This window comes from Dreissena polymorpha, chromosome 2 (genome assembly GCF_020536995.1).
Source record: "Dreissena polymorpha isolate Duluth1 chromosome 2, UMN_Dpol_1.0, whole genome shotgun sequence".
Classification (NCBI taxonomy): Eukaryota; Metazoa; Mollusca; class Bivalvia; order Myida; family Dreissenidae; genus Dreissena; species Dreissena polymorpha.
In genome coordinates this window covers 35,071,543-35,099,085 of record NC_068356.1, presented here as the reverse complement: position 1 = coordinate 35,099,085, position 27,543 = coordinate 35,071,543, and the positions used below count along the sequence as shown (strand labels likewise).

The window sequence follows — 27,543 nt, the reverse complement described above, 5'->3', positions numbered from 1 at the left end:
AAACTTATGCCTTGTCTATCATGAATACTGCTTTCTACACTTTGCTTTACTTCATTTGATATTTACATAAACCTAGTGTTTGACTCAGGAGGTCCAAACTCTGTTTATCCAGAAACGACAAGTTTCATTTTACATCATTTTTGATCACAACACGGCTGTTATACATGCTCGTTATACACCCACATCATCATACCTCCATTTTATCTTAAAATTACACATCAATATTCCTTGCTACAAAGCTTTTATACTTTTTTTAGCTCACCTGAGCGATAGCTCTGGGTGAGCTATTGTGATCACTCACCTTCCGGCGTCCGTCCGTCCGTCCGTCCGTCTGTCTGTCTGTCTGTCTGTCTGTAAACAATTTGTAAACATCTTCTTCTACTAATTTCAACTTAATTTCATGTGGAGCATCCCTAGGTCATGGGACAAAAGAATTGTTAAAAAAAAAAATTGATCACATAACCAAGATGGCCGCCATGACCATATATGGTAAAAACCTTAAAAAATCTTCTTGTCAGAAACCGCTTATCAGATTTTCAAAAAATTTCACAGGGATGACCTTTGAAGGCTCCCCTGAAAAAGTTGTTCAAAGAAATTTGATTCGTCAAAAAACATGGCCGCAGGAGCTCGTTGAACTTTGCATGTTTATTCGTTTTTGCCTATTTTGTGAAAACTTTCAAAAACTTCCACATTTTTTGTCCGATCCTTTCCAAATTTGCACAGTGTCTTTATATCAATGAGGACACGAACCCTACAAAAAATGAGCATTATTGGTCCATGAAGTACAGAATTACCTCCCCTTGAATTGAGAAAATGGTGTTTATGCAATAAAGTCCAAATTTTTCATCCAATTCTTTCCAAACTTGTAAGGATTAAGCATGGTTCAAACAAGGGAAACAACTACGGTTTATGCATGTTCTTTTTATTACAGATTTGCCTCCCTTTAATTCATTCAAAATCTCATTTTACAGCAGAGATTCCAAATCTGACCTGTAAATGAGCCCCATATTTACTGCCAGTGCTAGGTTACCTTTTCCCATTTGATCATTCTTAAGTATTGGTCTTGTAATGCTGCTACTGCTTCTGCTACTGCTACTGCTACTACTACTACTACTACTACTACTACTACTACTACTACTACTACTACTACTTCTACTACTACTTCTACTACTACTTTTACTACTACTACCACTACTACTACTACTACTACAACTACTACTACTACTACTACTACTACTACTACTACTACTTCTACTACTACTACTACTACTACTACTACTACTATTACTTCTACTCCACCACCACCACCACCACCACCACCACCACCACCACCACCACCACCACCACCACCACCACCACCACCACCATTACTACTTCTACTACTACTGCCACTACTACTACTACTTTTACCACTACTACTACTACCACTACTACTACTACCACTACTACTACTACTACTACTACAACTACTACTACTACTACTACTACTACTTCTACTACTACTACTACTACTACTACTACTACTACTACTTCTACTACTACTACTACTACTACTTCTACTACTACTGCTACTACTACTACTACAACTACTATTACTACTACTACTACTACTACTACTACTACTACTACTACTACTACTACTACTACTACTACTACTACTACTATAACTACTACTACACCACCACCACCACCACCACCACCACCACCATTCACAGTGACAAAAAACGTATTCACACAATGGCTGCTACTACAACTTATAGCCCATATAGGGGGGCATGCATGTTTTACAAACAGCCCTTGTTTCTATGCGATTTTAACCACAACTGTTCATGTTTATCTCCGACACATATTTTTAGGTCACCTGTCATGAAGTGACATGGTGAGCTTATGTGATCGTGTGATGTCCGGCGTCCATTGTGCGTGCCTGCGTGTGTCCGTGCGTCCGTCCGTCAACAATTTGTTTGTGAAGACAGTAGAGGTCACAGTTTGCATCCAATCTTGATGAAATTTGGTCAAAATGTTTATCTTGATGAAATCCGGTTTGGGATTGTATTTGGGTCATCTGGGGTCAAAAACAAGGTCACTAGGTCAAATAATAGAACAACCTTCTGTAGACAATAGAGGTCACAGTTTTCATCCAATCTTTATGAAATTTGCTCAGAATGTTTATCTTGATGAAATCTGGGTTGGGATTTTATTTGGGTCATCTGGGATCAAAAACTAGGTCACTAGGTCAAATAATAGAAAAACCTTGTGTAGACATTAGAGATCACAGTTTTCATCCAACCTTTATGAAATTTGGTCAGAATTCTTGATGAAATCTGGGTGGGATTGTATTTGGGTCATCTGGGGTAAAAATCTAGGTCAAATAAATAGAAAAACCTTGTGTTGACAATAGAGGTCACAGTTTTCATCCAATATTTATGAACTGTGGTCAGAATGTTTTTCTTGATGAAATCTGGATTGGGATTGTATTTGGGTCATCTAGAGTCAGGAACTAGGTCACTAGGTCAAATCATAGAAAAACATTGTGTAGACAATAGAGGTCATAGTTTTCATCTGATCTTAATGAGTCAGGTGAGCGATTCAGGGCCATCATGGCCCTCTTGTTTTACCTTTTTACAAGTTTTTTAATGAACACTTAACAAATCCACATCACCTGACCTCATTTTGACCATGACATTGACCTCATTTAAGAGATAGATGGATTCAAATAGCCCATGCATTAATACTGCTCATGCTTCTTCTGGGTGTTTATGCTTTTATTATACGCAGTATCTTGTTATAATCTAATTTAAGCAATGCTGCAGCTGAGATTATAATACCTGTATTATATCGAGAGATACACGGTAAATGATTTATTAATAGTGGTTCTGTTATTAATATGATATATAATGAATGGCTGGATATTCATAGGAAATGTTTTGAAATACAACTGCACATGAAATAATTTAATGACTTCAGACTTATTTTGCTTTTTATTTCATTAGGTACCTCTAAGTGATACAGGGCGGTCAAATGTCAACAACAAATGGCTTTGTGAGGATTTTCCACCTTTATTAGGTGACAATTTTACATCGAAAGATAATTATAAGGATCTGAACAATGATGTTGCACATGTATCATATACCAGATTTATCAACTATAAGGTCTATAATCAATGCAAACTTAACATTTTATGTGTGCCAAGAAAGTTACTAAGTTTATGAAAATTATAAGGAAAATCAAAGCTTGCACCCCCTTCTTTTCAGTCTATGTTTTTTTGTTCTAATAATTTAAGTAATTAATTCAATTTTTAATCACTAATGTTTAACTCAGAATACATACATGTATACTGAATCCATGATTAAACAGTCTTTGCATGTCAATACAGTGTAATTTACGAATATATTAAATTTGAATTGCATAGTATTGAAGATTGGAAGTTCCTGCAGTGTTTGTATCAGTTGAGTTGTACATTTGATCTAATATGCACTCATATACAATCATACAATGTAATATGACTCGTGTTCTGAGAAAACTGGGCATAATGCATGTGCGTAAAGTGTCATCCCAGATTAGCCTGTGCAGTCCGCACAGGCTAATCAGGGATGACACTTTTCACTTTTATGTCATTTTTTGTTTAAACGAAGTCTTTTCGTAGCAAAAATCCAATTTAGGCAGAAAGTGTCGTCTCTGATTAGCCTGTGCGGACTGCACAGGCTAATCTTGGACAACACTTTACGCACATGCATTATGCCCAGTTTTCTCAGAACACAACTCATATTATTTCAGATGCAAGTGGTCTCAGGGAGGGGGGTGCCCATAGTTTTGGAAGTCACCATTCTATTGGACGAGATGAGATGCCTTTAGCTTTTTCTCAGGACTTTGATGTGGCAGCTGGCAGCCAAGCCAGTAGCATGTCAAGTTTTGATATCCATCCAGATACTGGTGTGAGACCAAAAGTGTTAAAAAAACAATTTGATTTTGTAAAAGCAAATCAGTCCTTATTAGAAGAATATCCACTAGCAAAAAAGACCAAAAGAGTCGGGAGTCTTACTAGACAAAACATTGAGAAGTTCTTACAAGACAGTGACAATAGTAGTGTCTCATCAGCGATAGCCTATGCTTATACACCAGATGATGCCCCCATGTATGAGAAATATGCAGTAACGCTGGAGGACATTCGAAAAGCAAGGGGAAAAAGTCATGGAGAATGGAATGAACATATGCTGTATGATAGATTACAGTCTAGTAATTGTTTGGAGTATAACCAGCCAGATCATAGTTATCAAAATGAAAGTGCCAAACCCTCTGATGTTCCATATTTTAAGAATATCACTTACTCACAGTCAACAAATCATATCATTCACCTTGGACAAGCCATGGATCAGAACATCAATTCCCCTGCTTCTTTGTCAAATAAAAAGCCTCACAATGCCCTTGATTTGAAAAGGACTTCTAATATTGCTCACAGTGACGGTTACATTGAAAGAATCAATTGCCAAGGTACTACAATGGAATTCTTCCACGATGATGTTGAACTACCGTCCAATGGCAGTCAGTTCTCTAATGTTTCCAATGTTACCAATAACAGTGATATTTCTCTGGAGGAGTGTCCAGACTGGGAGGCTCTTGAGGATGACATCTACATGTCTGACTCGCCTGATGAAGCCGTGGAAGTATCTGAACCACATCTTGCATCATCTGAAACAGAACAAGAAGAAGCTTTGTTTGGTAATGCTTCAAGTGTCATCGATGAAAATCAGGTTGAAAAAATCAATGATCCATTTGTAGATGATTTTCAAGAGGTTTATCCTACTATTTTGCTTCAAAATGGTGAAAATGCTCATGGAATTAAAGAAGTTACAAATGTGGCTGAAACTCAAGATACGATAGGCAACAGTAGTTCTGCTGACACTACAGATTTGAGTGATATTAATTCGGAGGTGGAACAAATCGCCAAAAGGCTCAATATGAAGGATGATAAAAGCAATATTGCCAAAATATGCAGCGCAATAACTATGGCATCAAGTTTACCAGCCATCAACACCAGTAAACTGCGGGGTAGTGCAGTGGCGGTAGAAGGTGAGGATGTCCATAGCTCAGATATGGAAGGCTTTGAAAGAGTGGTCAACCACAAGAAGAAAGCTCACAAGAAGCAGAAAAGTACTCCAATAAAAAAGGCTCCTGTTGCCAAAGAAAACTCAATATGGAGGCTCTATGGACGGGATGTTGTGCAGGTATGTCTTTAGGCTTATGTTAGTTTGAGAAAAATATATCAAGTTAAAGTATCACAGATACATTGTGTCCAAAGTACTGTTTTATCAAATGTATGGAATTACCAAAAACATGAATTTTAGTGTGCTTTGAAAGTACACTATAGTAGTGGGGGACATATTGTTTTTGCCCTGTCTGTTGGTCTGTCTGTCTGTCTGTTTGCGCCAACTTTAACATTTTGCAATAACTTTTGCTATATTGAAGATAGCAACTTCATATTTGGCATGCATGTGTATCTTATGAAGCTGCACATTTTGAGTGTTGAAAGGTCAAGGTCAAGGTCATCCTTCAAGGTCAGAGGTCAAATATATGTGGCCAAAATCGCTCATTTTATGAATACTTTTGCAATATTGAAGATAGCAACTTGATATTTGGCATGCATGTGTATCTTATGGAGCTGCACATTTTGAGTGTTGAAATGTCAAGGTCAAGGTCATCCTTCGAGGTCAGAGGTCAAATATATGTGGCCCAAATCGCTTATTTTATGAATACTTTTGCAATATTGAAGATAGCAACTTGATATTTGGCATGCATGTGTATCTTATGGAGCTGCACATTTTGAGTGTTGAAAGGTCAAGGTCAAAGTCATCCTTCAAGGTCAGAGGTCAAATATATGTGGCCCAAATCGCTTATTTTATGAATACTTTTGCAATATTAAAGATAGCAACTTGATATTTGGCATGCATGTGTATCTCATGGAGCTGCACATTTTGAGTGGTGAAAGGTCATGGTCAAGGTCATCCTTCAAGGTCAGAGGTCAAATATATGTGGCCCAAATCGCTTATTTTATGAATACTTTTGCAATATTGAAGATAGCAACTTGATATTTGGCATGCATGTGTATCTCATGGAGCTGCACACATTTTGAGTGGTGAAAGGTCAAGGTCATCCTTCACAAGGTCAAGGTCATCCTTCACAAGGTCAAGGTCATATATAGGGGACATTGTGTTTCTCAAACACATCTTGTTTATTAAATAAACATGTGACCCACTATGCATTTTGTTCTCAATTCACATCTTTGAAATCACAATGTGCAGTCAGCACAGACTTTTAAAGGACAGCTCTTTATGCATTTAATTTGATTATTTCCTGTTTTGTGTTGTTTCAAGAAATTCACTTCTAACCAGTAAATTCTCTGTAGACAAAAAGTGCCATTCTGAGCTAGTAGATCCGATATGAGACGATATTTTACTCACATGCATGGAAATTGTCCACAATATGGCTCAAATGTATTACATTGCTGGATTTCCTTCTACAGGTTGATGGGTTGCCTAGCGATGTAGACTTAACACACCTGCACTCACTGGTCAATGGGTTTGGTGTGATCAAGGACAGCCAAGTGAGGACCTTGAATTCCATGATCTCAGTTAGATACAAGTGAGTGCTGTAGAAGGAATTGCACATGGAACCCAAATCACCCAGGACTCTGCCTATATGTGTACATCTGTATGGCCCAGGTCAAAGGGTGCCCAAATCCCTCAGGGCTTTGTCTATATGTGAACATCTGGATGGCCCAGGTCTAAGGGGGCAAAATCTGTCAAAGCTTTGCCTATATGTGTACATCAGTATGGTTCAGGTCTAAGAGAGCCCAAATCTCTCAGGGCTTTGCCCTTATATGTGAACATTTGTATGGTCCAGGTCAAAGAGAGCCCAAATCTCCCAGGGTTTTGCCTATATGTGCACATTGTATTGTCCAGGTCTATGAGAGCCCAAATCCTTCTGGGCATTGCTTATATGTGTACATCTGTATGGTCCTGGTATAAGGGAACACAAATCCCTCAGGGCTATGCCTATATGTGTACATCTGTATTGCCCAGGTCTAAGGGAGTCCAAATCCCTGAGGGCATTGCCTATATGTTTTACATCTGTAAGTCTAAGTTTAAGGTAGTCATAATCCCCCTATGTATAAATCTGCATGGTCTAGGAGCCCAAGTCCCCCAGGACTTGCCTATATGTGTACAAGTATATGGCCCAGGTCTAATGTTTGCAGTTTGTCTAGACATGTATATGCAAATATATGTTCAATTAATCTACTAATAAAGAGCACTTTTACAGTTTGTAGGTGTGACCTTAAAAGAGTAGTTCCCCTTTGAACAATTCATTACAAATGAAAACTTATCCTCATATGTCGTCAAATCTGTAGCCTGTTTTTTATTTGCATGCAGAGGTTCAGTTAAGCATGACTTGATAAAACAGCATAATAGACCTCAAGGCCATGTTACATGTCATACCGAGAATTCATTGCTGTACTTTGTGTTCTTGAATGGTTGCATGCATGACAACGGTGGGATCAGCTTTGTTCCATGGCTGGTTGCTTACAGTAGTGATTTATTTAGTAAAAGCATGTTTAGTTAGACTAAAATACACTTTCTATATAATGTGCTATGCAACAAAATGGGTCTTTTCATGAATAAAAACAGCAGCTTTAATCGTTTAAATATTTGATTTTTAAACATTGCACTAGTAAATGCTCTTTACTTTTCGATTGAAGTAGTGGATAAAGATGACATGAATATTTCTTCTTTTGGCTTAAATAAGTAGCATATCATCAGAATGGGCATTAAAGGGGAGCTACAAGCACAAGCTTTGTTTGTATATACCCATATACCATGTCTGAATGCAGCCATACGTTATTGTTATTGTATTATATCTTGCTCTAACTGATTTCTTTTGTAGGTTGGTGAATGAAGAAGCCTGTGAATTCTGCGCCCAATGTTTGCACAACTCAGAATGTATAGTACCAGGTATGAAACTACAAGTAGCCAGTTGTTATATTAGCAAATTCTCTTAACATTATCACATTTGGCAATAGATACTTATATGTAGATAATATTTTTAGCTCATCTATTTTTTGAAAAAAAATTATGAGCTATTGTCATCACCTTGGCGTCGGCGTCGGCGTTGGCGTTGGCGTTGGCGTTGGCGTTGGCGTCGGCGTCCGGTTAAGTTTTGCGTTTAGGTCCACTTTTCTCAGAAAGTATCAATGCTATTGCATTCAAACTTGGTACACTTACTTACTATCATGAGGGGACTAGGCAGGCAAAGTTAGATAACTCTGGCGTGCATTTTGACAGAATTATGTGCCCTTTTTATACTTAAAAAATTGCAAATTTTGGTTAAGTTTTGCGTTTAGTTCCACTTTTCTCAGTAAGTATCAATGCTATTGCATTCAAACTTGGTACACTTACTTACTATCATGAGGGGACTGGGCAGGCAAAGTTAGATAACTCTGGCATGCATTTTGACAGAATTATGTGCCCTTTTTATACTTAGAAAATTGACAATTTTGGTTAAGTTTTGTGTTTAGGTCCATTTTATTCCTTAAGCATCAAAGCTATTGCTTTCATACTTGCAACACTTACTAACTATCATAAGGGGACTGTGCAGGCAAAGTAATGTAACTCTGACTGGCATTTTGACAGAATTATGTGCCCTTTTTATACTTAGAAAATTGAAAATTTGATTAAGTTTTGTGTTTAGGTCCACTTTATTCCTACAGTATCAAAGCTATTGCTTTCATACTTGCAAGATTTATGAACTATCATAAGGGGACGGTGCAGGCAAAGTTATGTAACTCTGACTGGCATTTGGACGGAATTATGGGCCCTTTATACTTAGAAAATTGAAAATTTGGTTAAGATTTATGTTTTGGTCACTTTACCCCTAAAGTATCATAGATATTGCTTTCATACTTGGAACACTCACAAACTATCATAAGGGTACAGTAAAAGGACAAGTTGCATAACTCTGGTTGTCATTGTTACGGAATTATGGCCCTTTTTTGACTTAGTAACTTTTAATATATGGTTAAATTTTGTGTTTCGATCCAATCGAAGTATCAAGGCTATTGCTTTCAAACTTCAAATACTTACATGCTATCATGAGGTTACTGTACCTGGCAACTTGAATTTTACTTTGACCTTTGAATGACCTTGACTCTCAAGGTCAAATTATTAAATTTTGCTAAAATTGCCATAACTTCTTTATTTATGATTAGATTTGATTGATACTTTGATGAAACTACTCTTACCTGACATACCACAATAGACTTCACCCAAACCATCCCCCGTGCCCTCCCCCCCCTCCCCCCCTCCCCCCCTCCCCCCCCCCCTAATTTTTTTTTTTTTTTTTTTTTTTTTATAAGATCATCTCACAAATGACCACCACAACCCTCACACTATACCCCCACCCCACCCCCCCACCCCCCCCCCCCAAATTTTTTTTTGATTTTTTTTTTTTTTTTTTTTTTTAAGATCATCTCACAAATTATCACCACACCCTCACACTATACCCCCCCCCCCCCTACCCCCCCCCCCCCCCCCCCCCCCGATTTTTTTTTTTTTTTTTTTTTTTTCGCTTTTTTGGAAGATAATGTAATAAATGTCCACAACCCCACACTATACACCCCTCTTCACTCCACTCCTCCCTCCTTTGTGATTGAAAATGAGAGTCCCTTCACCTTTAAAAAGAAAATAGATGAGCGGTCTGCACCCGCAAGGCGGTGCTCTTGTTAATATTTATATTTGTTTACATTACCATTACTGTGTTTCTGATCCTGGCTTTTTTATGCATTATGCATATTACGATGGTCCCGTCCATTCGTCCCTTACAGGTTAAGTTGGTTTTACTGATTTGTTTTGGCTAGCACTCCTTACTATAACTCTTATTAAACTTTCACATTTGTTGTTTATTACCACATTATATTTACCCATATCACCAAAGCTCAATTGGCATTGACCTTGAACTTAAAGAGCCTCATATGAGAGGGCTCTTTCTTGATTCAACTAGATTTTGATGTTTTTGGAAGCAACAACACTTTTAAAAACAACACGTGAATGTTTGCACTGTTGTTGCTTATAACGTTTACCAATCCACCAATAGTTGAAATCCTCCGTGACCTTGTCCTAAATAAATTTTTGAATAAATCAAATATTCTGACAGATCCAAATTTTTTCTCCTAACATTCAGGGGGAATATGTGTTTTATTAAACATAGTAGAAAGATTTATGAATTGTTAGATTAAGTTTAACTGTAACAATGAATGTGTTGCAGACATCAGTAATTTGTAACACAGTTATAGGACCACTTTATACATGCACTGTGAATTACGTTGACAGGCTCTAACACAACAGGTAATTGTTCTGCATGTTGTATGTTCGTATCACATTTCTTGCCCTTGTAAATCACGTTTTCTTGCTGAGTTGCAATCACACCTGTCATTGTCCCTCTAACAGACAGCTCCAGTTTGTAAGCTTGCAGTTATTTATGTGACAGTTTTAATGTTTTACTTTGTTAATGTCAGGAAACATAAATTGCTCTGCTTTTATGTTTCTTTAAGAAATTTTATGCATTTAAGTTATTTGCTGTCAGAAACATGTTAATCGTTATAGAATCATATAACATGAGTTACCCGTCTATTAAAAAAAAAAGATATTTCAGGTTTATACCCCAATCAATATATTCCGAATTTTAAGAAATTCTCATAAAATTAATTTAATAAAGCAGTAGACATAAATCAATTATTCAATCTTTCGATTGTTTCTCCAAAGGTTTACAGTAAATCAATTGGATAATGCAACTACATGAGTGTTTTTCCCATGAGGGAAAAAGGGCATGACGCATTACTTTGAAAAAGGGCATTTTAACGCGCAGTTTAGGTAAAAAAGGGCAAAAACGTTCTGTGAATAAGTGGTTTTGAGAGAAACATATACACATAAAAATATAAACAAGTAAAATGTGTATGTGCTTGTGTTTAGCACTACACATATAAACACATGACTGATCAATTCAGTTATTGGATCATAAGTGTCAACTGGTAAGTTGTTGCCCTTCCAGTCTGAGGCATGAGGATATGTATAGATATGTATTTTTACTCATTTGTTGTCCCTTAGAAAGTTGAATTTAATTTAAGACCTTTCTTACTAAATTCAAATTTTAAAGGCTTCATTTCCAACCTTTAGTTATTGATAAGCAGCAAACAGCACAAACTGCGAGTTACTGGCCGGCAGATCTGGTTTTATGCTGGTTGCAAAAGGCATTTTTAGCTCGACTATTATATATGAAATATATATAGTGGAGCTATCCTACTCACCCCGGCGTCAGCGTGAACGTCTGCGTTAGCGTCTGCGTTAGCGTACAAATGTTAAAGTTTTCGTACTACCCCAAATATTTTCTTTGTCCCTTGACCTATTGCTTTCATATTTTGCATACTTGTTTACCAACATGACCCCAACCTATAAACAATAGCAGACAACTCTATCAAGCATTTTGTCATAATTATGGCCCCTTTTCCACTTAGAATATGCAGCAAATGTTAAAGTTTGCGTACTGCCCCAACTATTTTCAATGTCCCTTGACATATTGCTTTCATATTTTGCATACTTGTTTACCAACCTGACCCCAACCTATTAACAAGAGCAGACAACTCTATCAAGCATTTTGTCATAATTATGGCCCTTTTTCCACTTAGAATATGCAGCAAATGTTAACGTTTGCGTACTACCCCATTTATTTTCAATGTCCCTTGACATATTGCTTTCATATTTTGCATACTTGTTAACCATCATGACCCCAACCTATAAACAAGAGCAGACAACTGTATCAAGCAATTTGACAGAATTATTGCCCCTTTTTATACTTAGAACATGCATATTATTGTTAAATCTATGTTTAAGTTTGCGTATTACCCCAAATTATATTTCCTATATCCTTTGACATATTGCTTTTATATTTTGCATACTCGTTTACCAACATGACCCCAACTTATAAACAAGAGCAGACCACTGTATCAAGCATTTTGACATAATTATTGCCCCTTTAACACTTATATAATTGAACATTTTGCTTAAATTGCCATAACTTCTTTATTTGTGATCACATTTTATTATTACTTTCACAAAACAACACTTACCTGAATACCACAATGGATTCCAACGAAACAATACCCCAGCACCTACCCAGAATCCCTTTCCCCCCCACCCCCCAAATTATTTTTTTTAAACATCATTTAATAAATTACCACACCCCACATTATACCCCCCCTCTCACCCCCCTACCCTCCCAACCCCCTGTCCCCCCCAAAAAAAAATCATTTTTTTTAAAGCATCATCTAATAAATTACCACACCCCACAATAACCCTCCTCTCACCCACCCCCTACCCCCCCCCCCCCCCCAAATTTTTTTTAAATTTTTTATTTTTTTATTTTTGAAAGATCGTCTAATAAATTATTGAATATGAACAATTTCCCCTTGATGGCTTACGTTACACTGTCAAGCACTCAAAAAGTCAAGCGCACTGTCCTCTGACAGCTCTTGTCACTTTTCTTCTTATAGGGAAAATAGTCAAGAATAAATACTATTAAATGAGGAGTTTATTGCTTTTCTGAAACTGCATTAAAATATTTTCAAGTTTAGTTTATTACAACTTGCAAATCGTTAAAATCTTGATCTAAACAACTTTGGAAAAAACCCGAGTAACTCGAAGCACAAACAATGCTAACCCTTTTTATGTACCAATGGTCTTTTCAGTTGTGATTTTGAAAAGAATTTATATGGGTCAGCTTTGTTTTTGCCCACACATTCCTGAGTTAATCTATTTGTGTCGCATTCTGTGAAAAGGGGGTTTAATGCATGTGCATAAATGTCCCAGATCCAGATTAGTCTGTGCAGTCTGCACAGGCAAACAGGGACAACACTTTCTGCCTAAAGTGGATTTTCGTCAAGCAGATTTTTTATTTAAATGAAAAAAAACAACGAAAAGTGTCATCCCTGATAAGCCTGTGCAGACTGCACAGGCTTATCTGGGAAGACACTTTACACACATGCATTTAACACATTTTCACAGAGCGAGACTCGTTTAATAAAGGTTCTGGCTGCATTCACTCTCCCAAGACTGACCTCAATTTTTATGCCCCCCTGCGAAGAAGAGGCCATTGTTTTGTTGTCAGTCATTCGTTAGACCTGTTTGTTTACCATCAATAACTCTTCAACAAATCGGCTGATTGGCTTGATAATTCACAAGTTCATTGGCCTTGAACAGTAGATGACCACTAATGAAATTGGGGTCTCTAGGTCAATGTTCAAGGTCACAGTCAAAATAAGTGTAAAAATTGTTTCCAATCAATAACAGTTACTCATCAACAAATTGGCAGATTGACATGACCCCTATTGGAATTGGGATCACTTGGTCAAGGGTCAAGGTCACTGTCACAATAGGTGTTAAAATTGTTGCCCATCAATCACTCATCAATTAATTGACCGATTGGCTTGATACTTAAAATGTGCATTGGCCTTGAACAGTCGATGACCCCTATTGAAATTGGGGTCACTAGGTCAAAGGTCAAGGTCACTGTACCAGTAAGTGTGAGAATCGTTTCTGATCAATAACTCTTCAACAAATTGACTGATAGGCTTGATACTTCCCATGTTCATTGAACTTGGACAGTATATGACCCCTATTGAAATTTGGGGTCACTAGGTCAAAGGTCCTGTCACAAGTGTGAAAATTGTTTTCGATCAATAACTCATCAACAAATTGACTTGATACTTCACATGTGCATTGGCCTTAGACAGTTGATGACCCCTATTGAAATTGTGGTCACTGATCAAAGGTTAAGGTCACTGTCGTAATAAGTTTAAGAATTGTTCCGGATCAATAACTCGTCAACAATTTTGCCGATTGGTTTGATACTTCACATGTGCATTGGCCTTAGATTGACAGTAGATGATCCCTATTGAAATTGGGGTCACAAGTTAAAAGCCCTGTTTTGGGGGCATGTCTCTGACCGCAGAACTGTTGTTGTATTTTCCTTTACTTCAGCTATTGCAATATAACTTTTTTTTTGTTAATTTCAGGAAGTAATTGTGTGATATCGTGCCAGCACTTAGATGTTTGATTTACAAAAAAACAAACAACTTTATGTGCCATGGACAAGTAGCAGGGTCTCAGAATCAGCTTTCCTATTGAATGTGGAAGCATGGGGCAATAACTTAGAGCCAGTGAATATTTATTATATGTGCCTCTTTATTTGAAAGAGCAGGGCTATATTGTGTATTATTTGTGTATGTCTGTACAGCAAACCTTCACTGTGCATCAATTAAAAACTCCCTGCCTTTGTATTCAATTTTGGTACCTGGCTTGATTATGATTACTAGTAGAAAGAATCCATATTGATGTTAACCATTTTGTGACTGAATAATATCTACAAAATGCTTTGATATATGATTATGTAAATTCATGTTTTTGTTAATTGAGATAAGATTATGCTGCTTATTGTCCCCTACCAGTTTCACTGGAGGGGACATATGGTTTGCGCTCTGTGTGTCTGTCAGTCTGTCTGTCACACTTTTCTGGATCCGGCGATAACTTTAAAATTTCTTAATATTTTTTCATGAAACTTGAAACATGGATAGATGGCAATAAGGACGTTATGCACGTCATTTCGTTTTGTTCCTACGTCAACAATTCTGGTTGCTATGGCAACAAATAAAAAAATAAATATATTTTTTATTTCTGACAATGGTAGAGCCGGTAGGGGACATATATTGCTTGGCAATAGTCTTGTTAATATTGAAGTCAACATGTCTAAGGTCAGGGTCACAACGACTTGAATACCATCGCTACAGAAAATCTAGGGAATGCATTAACCTAGGATCCTATACATTAGTATGCTGCTTTGTCATAAAGGAAGAAAGGCCCCTGTTAATTTGCGGGTCACCAGTTCTAAATTCATAGTCTCAATGGCATGCAATATTATAATAGTTGCACATATTTACACTTGGCTGCATCTTTTGAGGGCAAACATACATGTTTTACAAACGTCTCTTGTTAGACGTTGGGTTTAACTTCAATGTTGAACTGACAACTTATGGAATCCTGAGTTCTAGGTTGCTTATCGCTGCAAAAGGACTGATTGGTGATGTGGAGCACAAGTTACTACAAACTTGTCAAACTGATCTCAATTTACCTGTCATTAGTGTAAATTTCTAGAGAGATTGCTCTGGACCAAAGGGTTAAGGGTAAGTGGGGAGTCCCCTCATTTACATGCGTATTTTGTTTTTTGATGCCTGATAATCTCTTGTGTTAGATCTCACTATTTCCTTGCTTACTAGGTTGCAGATTTTCTAGTCATAGTACATAGCAGCTGTAAAAACTTAAAGATTCTGTGTATACGTCAAGCAAACGAAACATAACATATCATCAAACTACCACTATGTTGTAACATATATTTAAAAAAAAAGAAAGAGAAAATTAACCTATTTTATTGCCTCCTATTTTTGTGATTAGACTTATTCGCACAGAAAACATGCGCAATATCCTCTATTTATGTTGAATTTTTTTATGTCAATTGTAACATCGTTTAATGATATGTTATAAAGTTTCATTTGATGTGTTATAATTTTCATCTGTTACCCTTTTATTTGCCTTTTAACAGCATTTTGATGCATTTTATTTATTTTAATGGTGTTCACAAATTGATTTGAATAAAAACAGAATATTTGCAATTCCGTTATAATTTATTGTATCATATAAATGTAATATTTATTTGTGTATAGTGTGTAGGTCAATAAACTGCTGTGTTTTTTATGTCCTCCAGTCAATACTGTAGGACATGTTGTTTTAGTCCTGTCTGTTTGTGGATTTGTTGGGTTGTTTGCATCAAACTTCAACATTAGCCATAACTTTTGCAATATTGAAGATAGCAACTTGATATTTTGCATGCATGGGTATCTCATGGACCTGCACATTTTGAGTGGTGAAAGGTCAAAGGTCAAATATATGGGGCGGACATAGTGTTTCACAAACACATATTGTTTTGTATTGTAAATGCACCAGTGCAATCTTAAATTATTGCTTGTATTTAGTACATATAAAGCCTGTAAATATTAACTTGCCTAGGACCAGTATTTTTGAATACAATGAAAGAAGTTCTACGATGCTTATTATGTTTTCAGTACTCTTTTAAGCTTTAATTGACGAAAGAGTACAACCGAGAAACTAATAGTATTGTTAAACATGTGAAACAAACAATGTGAACATCGTTAAAGAAAAAAATGTAAGTAAGCAGGTATGATGTATAGTTTAAAGTGATATTATGGGCATTTTTAACCAGGTTTTCTGAAGGAAAAAACTGGTTATTAGATTGGCGAATGCGGGCGGGCTGGCTGGCTGGCTGGCTGGCTGGCGGGCTGGCGGGCGGGCGGAACAAGCTTGTCCGGGCCATAACTATGTCGTTCATTGTCAGATTTTAAAATCATTTGGCACATTTGTTCACCATCATTGGACGGTGTGTCGCGCGAAATAATTACGTCGATATCTCCAAGGTCAAGGTCACACTTTGAGTTCAAAGGTCAAAAATGGCCATAAATGAGCTTGTCCTGGCCATAACTATGTCATTCATTGTGAGATTTTAAAATCATTTGGCACATTTGTTCACCATCATGGGACGGTGTGTCGCACGAAAGAATCACGTCAATATCTCCAATGTCAAGGTCGCCACGACTAAAAATAGATTAAAAAAAAAACAAACTTACAAAGGGGGTTAATTTTGTTTGTTCATTTCAAAAGTTCAGTTTGAGTTTTCTCCTTTTATCAGATTTTTTTTCACAATGAAAACCTGGTTTTGTGACAATTTTGTCCCTTGTTCACTGTTGAATTGAGCTGAAAAGAATTAACAGGTCAAGAGAGTAAGTTAAAATGTGGTTACTGACCAATTATCTGCAACTCATCTTGCTACCAGTTGTTTATAAAAATATATTTTATATTCGATATTTTACGTGACTCACCCAGTCCTGTAAGCCAAAATGATCCGTAAAACAAATTTGTGTCTTTGTGGCGTATAAACGAATCTGCACTCAAACTGAATTTAGGTTCACATTGTACATGCGTGATCAGTTGTCAAACGAAAGTACGGTTGATATTCAAATGCATTATTTTTGTCTTTCCGGGATATTGTTTTAGTATATTGATGCTGCATTAACAAATATATGTGTATATGAAGTGAAAACAACAATAATAAACAACGGTTGCGATAGACACTTATGAACTGTTAGATGCCCATAATATCACTAATCATCAAGACGCATATGTAGTGCTTCTTACTTTGTGGCTAAGTTGCTAACGTTTAATCACACGTACACGAAGCAGTTCAATATTGGCACAATGCCAAAATGGTTCTTCTAATAATATAAATTATCAGGCTAATGTTTGCGAGCTGTGACTATATAATGCATTTAACTTGTCAGGAGTTGATGTTATATAATTTCGTTAATTTTACATAAGCATGCGTTGTATGACGTTTATTGTTCCCTACCGGTTTCACCGGAGAGGACTTATAGTTTGCGCTCTGTCTGTCTGTCTGTCTGCGAGTCTGTCTGTCACACTTTTCTGGATCCTGCGAAAACTTTAAAAGGTCTTCATAATTTTTCATGAAACTTGAAACACAGATAGATGGCAATATGGACATTATGCATTTTATTATGTTCCTACGTCAAAAATTCTTGTTGCTATGGCAACAAATACATTTAAAAAAATCTGACAAGGGTGGAGCCGGTAGGGGACATATATTGCTTGGCAAGAGTCTTGTTTTTCGTACGGTTGGTTATTAGATTGGCGAATGCGGGCGGGCTGGTTAACCAGGTTTTCCGAAGAAAAAAACTGGTTAGTAGATTGGCGAATGCGGGCGGGCGGGCGGAACAAGCTTGTCCGGGCCATAACTTTGTCGTTCATTATGAGATTTTAAAATCATTTGCCACATTTGTTCACCATCATTGGACAGTGTGTCGCGCAAAAGAATTACGTCGATATCTCCAAGGTCAAGGTCACTATGTGAGTTCAAAGGTAAAAAATGGCCAAAAATGAGCTTGTCCGGGCCATAACTATGTCGTTCATTGCGAGAGTTTAAAATCATTTGGCGCATTTGTTCACCATAATTGGACGGTGTGTCGCGCGAAAGAATTACGTCGATATCTCTCAGGTCAAGGTCGCCATGACTGAAAATAGATTGATTTTGAAATAAAGGGGGATAACTATGAACATATCTGTAACAATGCAAATTTTGATTTGTCTCCCTTTATCAGACTTTTTTTTAAATCGAAAACCTGGTTTTGTGACAATTTTGTCCCTTGTTATTTATTATGTTCATCATGTTTACGCATTTAAAGAGTATTCAATTTGGCGAAATAAAATGCATGGAAACATCTCGAAGCGTGCCATTGTGAAATGCTCCCACTCAAGCTCGATTGGTCATTGTCGGCTCTGGTACTGCTTAAATGTACCCCGAGTACTCCATACTTAAATGTACCTCGATAACGGAAAATGTACCCGACCAATTTAGACTGTACAAACGTTTTATTCCCGCCCAAATTCGATGTCGTAAAACGCGCTACGGAATACGAAACAAAAATCGCTGTAAACAAAACCTGTTTGAACATTCTTTTTTTGATAATATAACGGTCATTTTACAAAATATTGACATGAATATGAACATAATTAATTTGGAAAAAATGCCGACAACAACAAATTTAGCATTTGAATTCCCGGTTACGTTTTAGAATATTTTCCGTACCTTGCGTAAATTTAAGCAGTACCCGAGCCGACAATGACCAATCGAGCCCAACTCAAACAAGCTGCCAGGTTCCGACCTTCAGTCGAAATTGTTGAAGAACATCAGTTAAGACATGTACAAATGAAACACTTGCACATTTATTATCGTGCACGAATCAACGATCTACCCATTTATATGCAAGTTGATGGATCACTTTTAGATTTCAGTTCTCTGAATCAACGTAGTTCGATTGTCCGTAAGCTTCTACCGACACGAGAATGTGAGTTAAACGTGTTTAAATTAGTTGCTATATTTATTGGTCTTGTTTATGTAAGTATATAAACACTAAGATACTCTTTAAGGCCAGTGAAGTAAACATCACCGTACAGTATTATAGCAGTACACAATATGTCGGGTTATAATGGAAACCCTTCTTAAATGCACCGTAGGACAATTTAATGCGTTATTGGGTAATTATGGCGGTTAATGGTCATGCTCGATGCGATTTATGATTGTTTAAATATATTTAATGTATTTTTTATCTATAATATACAAGCAGCAATTGCTTGCGAACATAAGTTCATGTACACTATTTTGTTGTATTTCCTGTTAAAAAGACAATCGATATTGTACTTTTCTTGCAGATTTCCGCGTGGGTGCGGAAGACCTTGGCAGAAAATGCGTATGAGTATCGTCCTTTGCAAGTAATGTTCTTGAGTTATTTACTCTCATGATGGAATAAATCAGGAAGGCTGAATGCGACCCATTTCTCACTAATTAGCCAGTCATAAACTGCGTTTCGTCCACGAAATCGGAGTTATTATTTTAGATACATCATACTTTAACTTTAATTAGCTTTACTTTATATGACATTTGTGTAGCGTCACTTGTGATCATTATCAGCAGTATGTTCAAACTGGAGTGTGCGTTTCTGTGTACATGTATCTAAATATTGGATGCAAAGACTACAGCGGGTCAATAGTGATCAACTTTTAATCATTGCCTGCGTGCATGAGTGCAAGATTAATCATGTAGCTAAATTAAAGCAGTAACTGAGATAGCGTTTGATTTCAGTCGTTTGGGCTGGCAATTCAATATTTGGCAAACAAATTTAATTACTTATGTGTAGTATGAATGGTTATTATAACTCATTATTCGCCAGACATGTTTCATCACAAAAATCAACACGTTTAAAGCATATGCTGTCATTTTGGCTTATTAGCGTATAAACAAGCGGACTTATACGTGTCTCAACCGCCTCCGCCTCAAAATCAAACCCCTTGTAGTCGAGTCTTTAACCTTACACTAGCTAGACCATTCTTCCATGATATATATTTATCATATATATTCGTGTTATATTGCTTAGAATACGAAATGCCATGTAACTTGCATATTGGGTTATACGGCACAGGAGATAGCTAGCAATTTAATTATCATCGTGGGTTATGTTGCATAAAACATATCTTCTCATTAAACTTAATGTTTTAGGCCAATTAAAGGGATCTTTTCACGCTTTGGTAAATTGACAAAATTGAAAAAAGTTGTTTCAGATTCGTAAGTTTTCGTTTTAGTTATGATATTTGTGAGGAAACAGTAATACTGAACATTAACCATGCTCTAATATAGCCATTATATGCATCTTTTGACGATTTTAAAACCTAAAAATTATAAAGCGTTGCAACGCGAAACGATTGAATAATTTGGGGAGTTCTGTTTTTGTCGTTAAATTTTGTGAAACTACGAAGATTGCTTATATATAAAATACGTCATGAATGTGTACTCGGCGGAATAGCTCAGTAGGCTAAAGCGTTTTTATTCAGGACTCTGGCAGGACTCCAGGGGTCACTGGTTCGAAACCTGCTCCGGGCAATGTTCTTTTTCTTTTTTTAATTTTTTTCTTCTGGAGCTTTTATGATCCAATGTTTACATTTATCAATATAAAGCATTTAATGAACAAGTTAAATATGTGTTATTGGTTTGAAAATTGGATGTATCATATAGTATGAAATGTAAACGAGGAAAACTCTCTGACACGTGGTTATGAGGAGATGCATACGCTTGTAAACATTATTCTACAGATTGTTCCACCATAAGTATACAGTGTCACCAGATATATTTATCTACATTTTGTTTAAATTTCGAGGACGTTGCCAAGATATAGTTATTATTTATTATACTAGTATACTTTTTGCCTGATGTTGATTCGATAAATGATTAAAGGATGAAAATTATCTGCAGCAAATAAAAACAACTATCAGCAAAGCGTACTGTATGTTTGCGCATCCGAAGTACAGCTGTTCTTAACATTAATAAGAAACGCTTATTTTATTGAGTAAGAAAAATCTGCGTTGATAATCAATACCAATGTTGACATACATGATCATACATAGAAGTTGCTTCATAATTGCATTTTTAAAACATGATCCACCGTGGGAAACAAGTATACGTGTGCATACAGATCAGATTTAAATTGTGTACATGTTGAATTGTAAATAACGCGTTCATCTTTTAATGTACACATTTATTTTGCAGTTATGAATTTAATAAATGAGCGAGATTTAAAAGATTAAATACTACACGTCATTTGACTTAAAGTGTACAGTTTGAACGTTTTTATTAAAAAAATGTGCGACTTTTCGGACGCATGTTGCGAAAATTGAAGAAACACATTCGTGGAATCAAATCAGATCGGTTATTACTGGTACATTTGGCCTACAGTTTTATGTATGAAAGGACAAATTGAACAGATCTGATAAAGTAACACTTTCCTTATGAAGGTTTCCATTAAGCAGGGAAAATGCCAACATCCGTACTGAATGCACTTGTCCATAGCGATTTACCTTGTCATAGATCAAAACATACGCTAGAAATTCTTGGTGCAAAGCTCACATTGTGTACTAAAAAGCACCAATCTTGCCCCGAACTATAAAATCTCGTAGTCGCGAAGCTCGTTACACTTGTTAAGGTTACATTTTCCTGGGCGACAACTTGAACATGAGCGGCACCCAGTATGTAGGTCATATCAAGCGTCTGCAGTCGCTGGTTCTCGGCCAGGGTAGCACCGTGTAGGTGATCAGTATCTCGCGCTTCACGCTCGGGTCACATACCTCTTTGTACAGCTGCACACATATTCGTGACTTGCGATGGGGAACATAAACGTACAGCATGTGGAGAACAAACACGAGCAGCACGTCGGTGGGGAACAGACACGTGTATGTATACATGTATCAGGTGGTGTGCGAAGCGTTATGTACACACAAAATAATACGAACAAATTAAGACATAGATTGCATGTTTGAACATACTTATAATTTTGTCTTTTATGTATTATTCAATTTTATAACCTCGTCGTACAACTCCACGTAAATCATATGCACTTATAATTTAATAAGTTTGTTTGATGTCATATGTAATGTTTGAAAATGGGTTTTCCTTCAGATGCCGACATATTGTCACTATGATGTATCATAAATATATGGAGCTTACAGCAATAACAAAGCCTAGTATGTGTTAATCGTAATTCTATGTACATCACGCTATGCTTTGTTTATTGACACACAACTGATTTTTTAGTTGTGAGCAAAGCTCACAAATAATGCAGACGCAATTTTGCAAATCAGTATGGATCAGTATGGGCTTAGGAACGGCAGGAACCGTAACCCGTGACTGCCTGTGTGGATAACTCCAGTACACTTTAGCAGACGATAATGCTTAAAGCGTTTGCTTTAATCACCGCATCTACCTGTTCTCTTGTTAGAGTGTATTTAACAACTTGTAGTAAGACAACGTTGGCCAGTCTAGTGTTAATCATTGAAATCTGTACATATTGGCTGCTTCCTTGGAAAACGGGGCTTAAAAGCCGGATCTCACTTGCTTGATTTTGCGGTGGTAAAATATTAACCAATATTAAAGGGGCCTTTTCACAGATTTTGGCATTTTTTTTAACTTATTCATTAAATGCTTTATATTGATAAATGTAAACATTGGATCGAAAAAGCTCCAGTAAAAAAATCAAGAAAAAAAAATAAAAAAAGGAAAAGAACATTGCCCGGAGCAGGTTTCGAACCAGTGACCCCTGGAGTCCTGCCAGAGTCCTGAAGTAAAAACGCTTTAGTCTACTGAGCTATTCCGCCGAGTACACATACATTACGTATTTTATACCTTATATAAGCAATCTTCGTAGTTTCACAAAATTAAACGACAAAAACAGAACTCTCCAAATTATTCAATCGTTTCGCGTTGCAACGCTTTCTAATTTTTAGGTTTTAAAATCGTCAAAAGATGCATATAATGGCTATATTAGAGCATGGTTAATGTTCAGTATTACTGTTTCCTCACAAATATCATAACTAAAACGAAAACTTACGAATCTGAAACAACTTTTTTCAATTCTGTCAATTTACCAAAGCGTGAAAAGATCCCTTTAACTAGTAGGCTTGATTTATCTGCCAGTGATTTGCTGCTAACATTAGATAGTTTATTAATATGAACACGTGTTTGAGCAGGCAGCATTTGGTATACTATTGAATCTGTATTTACATGAAAACTTGATTTGAGTCATTTGCTAGCTACTGGCTGAGAAAAGTTCATAACCTTTCAAGTGGGCGGTGCTTAGCATTTACAGGGAAATTTGAATTTCAAGCAGACAACAAAGAACGTTTTCTGTAAGTCAATAATTATATAACTTTCAACAGGGACCTATACAAACCACCAAATTACACATACATGTTGTTTGTGTACTAAAGTATATGTATGCCAAATTAAAAGTTGTCTCAGATTCGCAAATTTTCGTTTTGGTTATGATATTTGTGAGGAAACAGTTATACTGAACATTTACCATGGTCTAATATAGCCATTATATGCATCTTTTGACGATTTAAAAACCTAAAAATTATAAAGCGTTGCAACGCGAAACGATTGAATAATTTGGAGAGTTCTGTTTTTGTCGTTAAATTTTGTGAAACTACGAAGATTGCTTATATAAGGTATAAAATACGTCAAGTATGTGTACTTGGCGAAATAGCTCAGTAGGCTAAAGCGTTTTTACTTCAGGACTCTGGCAGGACTCCAGGGGTCACTGGTTCGAAACCTGGTCCGGGCAATGTTCTTTTCCTTTTTTTAATTTTATTCTTGATTTTTTACTGGAGCTTTTACGATCCAATGTTTACATTTATCGATATAAAGCATTTAATGAATAAGTTAAAAAATGCCAAAATCTGTGAAAAGGCCCCTTTAAACACAGACTTAAATATTATGAAAATAATCATTGTTGTTTTCTGCTGTTTACACACCAGATGTACAACTGAAAAGTAGACATTTTGTGAGTTTGTGGCCCTTTTATACTGATTCTCTGGTTTTTAATGCATGCCAAATAAAATAAGCATGTGCACACTGATTAGCAGTATCGATAACAAAGTTTATTGGCAATCCGGCGCTCAGCCTTTGGCCAAGAACATATATACAAAAGAAATATAGCCAAGACAGGGAATTGTACAATAATACAAATTTAAAGATGAGCAAATATGACAATCATAACAACTAATATGTGTGACTACCAAATACCCAATTACAAATATGTTTATTAGCATGCAATTATACTACAGCTAGGCTATTTAAAGTCTCGCCTCTAAGTTTGAACGCTTCGACCAAAAAAAAAAGCAATGTTTTTGAGTTTTGAAACATTAGTACAAGACATCATTGATATGATATGTATTTATTTATGGTAGGCCATGATGTCCGGATATTATATTTTATGCGTAAATCGTTATATAATGGACAACATAATAAGAAGTGATATTCGGATTCACAAACATTCTGGTTACAGAGTTTACACGGGCGTTCTATTCGTGACAACCTACTATATCTACCAACTTCTATTTCTAGACAATGAGAACTTAATCGAAATTGGCTCATTTGGATTCTTGACTTTTCATAAGATATACAATCAAGATATTTTCTATATTCGAAGCTTTTTAAAGTTTAAAGTACAGTTCCATTTTGGACTGTGAGGCTAAAGTATCGCTCCACTCTTGAACACATTGGTCTTTAATTCTGTGGTTTATCATGTCAGTAATCTCGCACGTGAAATCAGTTGTATAAAACATATAACCCAAGCCAAGGTTTTCTAAAGTTTACAACAAAGCATGACACCATACATTATTTTTTGTACAATTGAAATTGGTTATAACATTCATCTGTATAATAAAGAATGTTGGTTGTTTACAATTTTTCATCCAATAACGCAAAGCTCTAATTTTACATAAAACGGCTAGAGGGAATCGACCCAATTCACTACGAACAGCATAGTTAGAAGTAGATTGTTTTACACAAAGAATATTTTTGCAGAATTTGAAATGTAATTTATCTATATCAGAGTTATCATAAATTCTCCAGACTTCAGAACCATACAGTATGATTGGTGTTTTTTATACATGACTTAACATTCGCATATATATTTTTAATCATTTTTATCATTTTGCAACTCAGACCTGACTCAATTAATTTTATCCACAATGCTTCATGAATCACTGTATCAAAAGCCTTTTCACAATCAATAAAAGCACAATATAGCTTATGTTTCTGCAAAAGAACATTTTGTATAATACTATGTAGGATAAAAATACAATCGGTTGTACTACGTTTGTCTCTAAAACCAAATTGAAAGGGATTAAATAAATTTTCGCCCTCACACCAACGGTTTATTATTCTGTTGCGTAGACATAATGGAAATATTTTTGAAATTATATTAACCAGTGTGATTCCTCTATAATTGGAAGGCTCTTTCTTGTCACCTTTTTTAAAAATAGGTATGATTGCACCTTTACACCAAGAATCTGGATAAATACCACGATCGAAAATGTAATTAAAGATTTTAGTAAGGTATAGTGATATAAAATCATTAGAATCAATAAAGAAATCGGCTACATTGTTAAACAAGTCACAGCTTTTATTACGCTTCATTTTAGATATTGTGTTTCTTACTTCTTCTTCAGTAAATGCACAATCGAGCGTTTCGATTGAAGGAAACGCATTCAGGTCATAGGGGTCATTAGTATTAAATGTACTGCTATGTGATGTATTACACGATTGTTTAAAATGGTTTAAAAATTGATCAATGTTGATATCATTATACTTTTTGTATTTATTAATATATCGCCAAAATTCTTTTGGATTATATTTGCTTAGCAATGATTTGAAGAAAAAAAACCACACATCTCGACCTGCGTTTTAAGACACACTCTTTATAAATTTGAATGGGTTGTGATCATTTCAAACTTGCGATATAAAAAGCTATAACTTAATTTTGAAAACTGAGTTGCGTCTAAGATTATACAACAGCGAACCAATTGAGTGCCTTCAGCGCTTTGATTCCTAAACAAGCTATCACTCGTATCATAGCAACAACACGCAATTGAGTTCATTGAACAACTCCAATTATATGTAATTTAATGGAAATATAGCGCACCATGATTGATATGGATTAAAATCAGCGGTAAACCATCCTTGTAATAGAATATTAATTCTCAAACAGGTTTAGTGTGTTACGACTTATCAACTCTATGAATCCGTATGTATCAATGGCCGCAGAAAAAACATTGCAACCTTTGGAAAATTATCGACACTGGGTTTAATTATCATGTATTGTGGACAATCAAAGATGAATTGGGAAGATAAATTAATTATAAAAATACAGCGACTTTCTTCGCAAACAGAACAAAGCACGAAAGTCATACGTTTAAAAAAATACACCAATAGCTTTTAAACCGATAAAATAGTCCTTTATGACTTTGCCATACATAGATGTAATTTACAGAAAAAAACGACTAAGATGATGGCACATATTCTTATTAGAAAAACTGGTTAAAAGATTGACACATTGTCACTTAAAATGTGTTTAAATATCTTATCAATTTATTACACATATATTTGCGTGTCTTCTTGTCACTTAGTGTGAAAGATAAATAAAATGAAAGAATATTAAAATAATAGCTTAACAACCACTTGACCTTATTATATATTATAGTCCAATAGTCAAATATAACTATATTTCTACGTAGCTGTTCGAGCTCACTCATGACATAGGTTTCGTGTTATTTATGCACAATTGACGATTTATGTTTTTTAATTTGTTAACAGTTGTTAAAAAAAGGCTGAAAGTAAAATAAAGTTAAGAAGTCGCATTTTTTCGTTTGCGTACCGAAAGTAAATTATTTGCAATACTAATTTATCCCTATATTATGAGATTGGAAAAGCAACGTTACCGATGCAATTGTTTTATAACGCGATATATAAATATCGAATTTATGACGCACAAATATACTTATATACTTCTGTCGAACAATTATCGATGTTAATAATTACAACTAGTGGTTATTTCTATATCTGGAATGTTTTCTGACATTTTGAGTCATTCCTCACTGTCGTATACATAAGCGTGATAAATATTCGGGTGACAAATGTACATTGGCACCGCCAATCGTCTACGTCGACGGTCGATGTTTTTCTACTTTCGAGGAGTACAGTAAATCATTGAATAATGCCATAGATGTCATACTCCTTGGGCCATAAGTATGGCAGATTTATGATATTTAAACATCGCCATACAAAATGAGCACGAAATAGTCTGGACTTTCTGGAATAGACAAATTTATGAAAAAGTTGATGTATTTTTTGTTTTTAGCTCACCTGAGCTATAGCTCGGGGTGAGCTATTGTGATCACTCAGCGTCCGGCGTCCGTC

The 27,543-nt window shown here is 35.9% G+C and overlaps 1 protein-coding gene and 1 long non-coding RNA gene across 5 annotated transcripts in view; both read left to right on the top strand.

Moving 5' to 3' along the window:
- LOC127866577 (uncharacterized) overlaps positions 1 to 18,459 on the top strand; it is a 33,253-nt gene extending 14,794 nt beyond the window's left edge. For 3 of the 4 annotated variants that reach the window (XM_052407206.1, XM_052407205.1, XM_052407208.1), the window contains 6 exons: positions 2,991 to 3,063; positions 3,775 to 5,222; positions 6,518 to 6,636; positions 7,936 to 8,003; positions 10,377 to 10,391; positions 14,114 to 18,459. In XM_052407206.1, coding sequence (XP_052263166.1) covers positions 2,991 to 3,063; positions 3,775 to 5,222; positions 6,518 to 6,636; positions 7,936 to 8,003; positions 10,377 to 10,391; positions 14,114 to 14,154 — 1,764 coding nt within the window. In that variant the 3' untranslated portion in view covers positions 14,155 to 18,459. The remainder of the gene's footprint in view (positions 1 to 2,990; positions 3,064 to 3,774; positions 5,223 to 6,517; positions 6,637 to 7,935; positions 8,004 to 10,376; positions 10,392 to 14,113) is intronic. The other variant, XM_052407207.1, reaches the window with a different exon arrangement.
- Positions 5,364 to 6,203, top strand: LOC127866583 (uncharacterized). The gene is made up of 3 exons (XR_008043042.1): positions 5,364 to 5,559; positions 5,712 to 5,983; positions 6,138 to 6,203. It is a non-coding gene; the product is annotated as an uncharacterized LOC127866583 (long non-coding RNA).
- Positions 18,460 to 27,543: the final 9,084 nt, after the last annotated feature.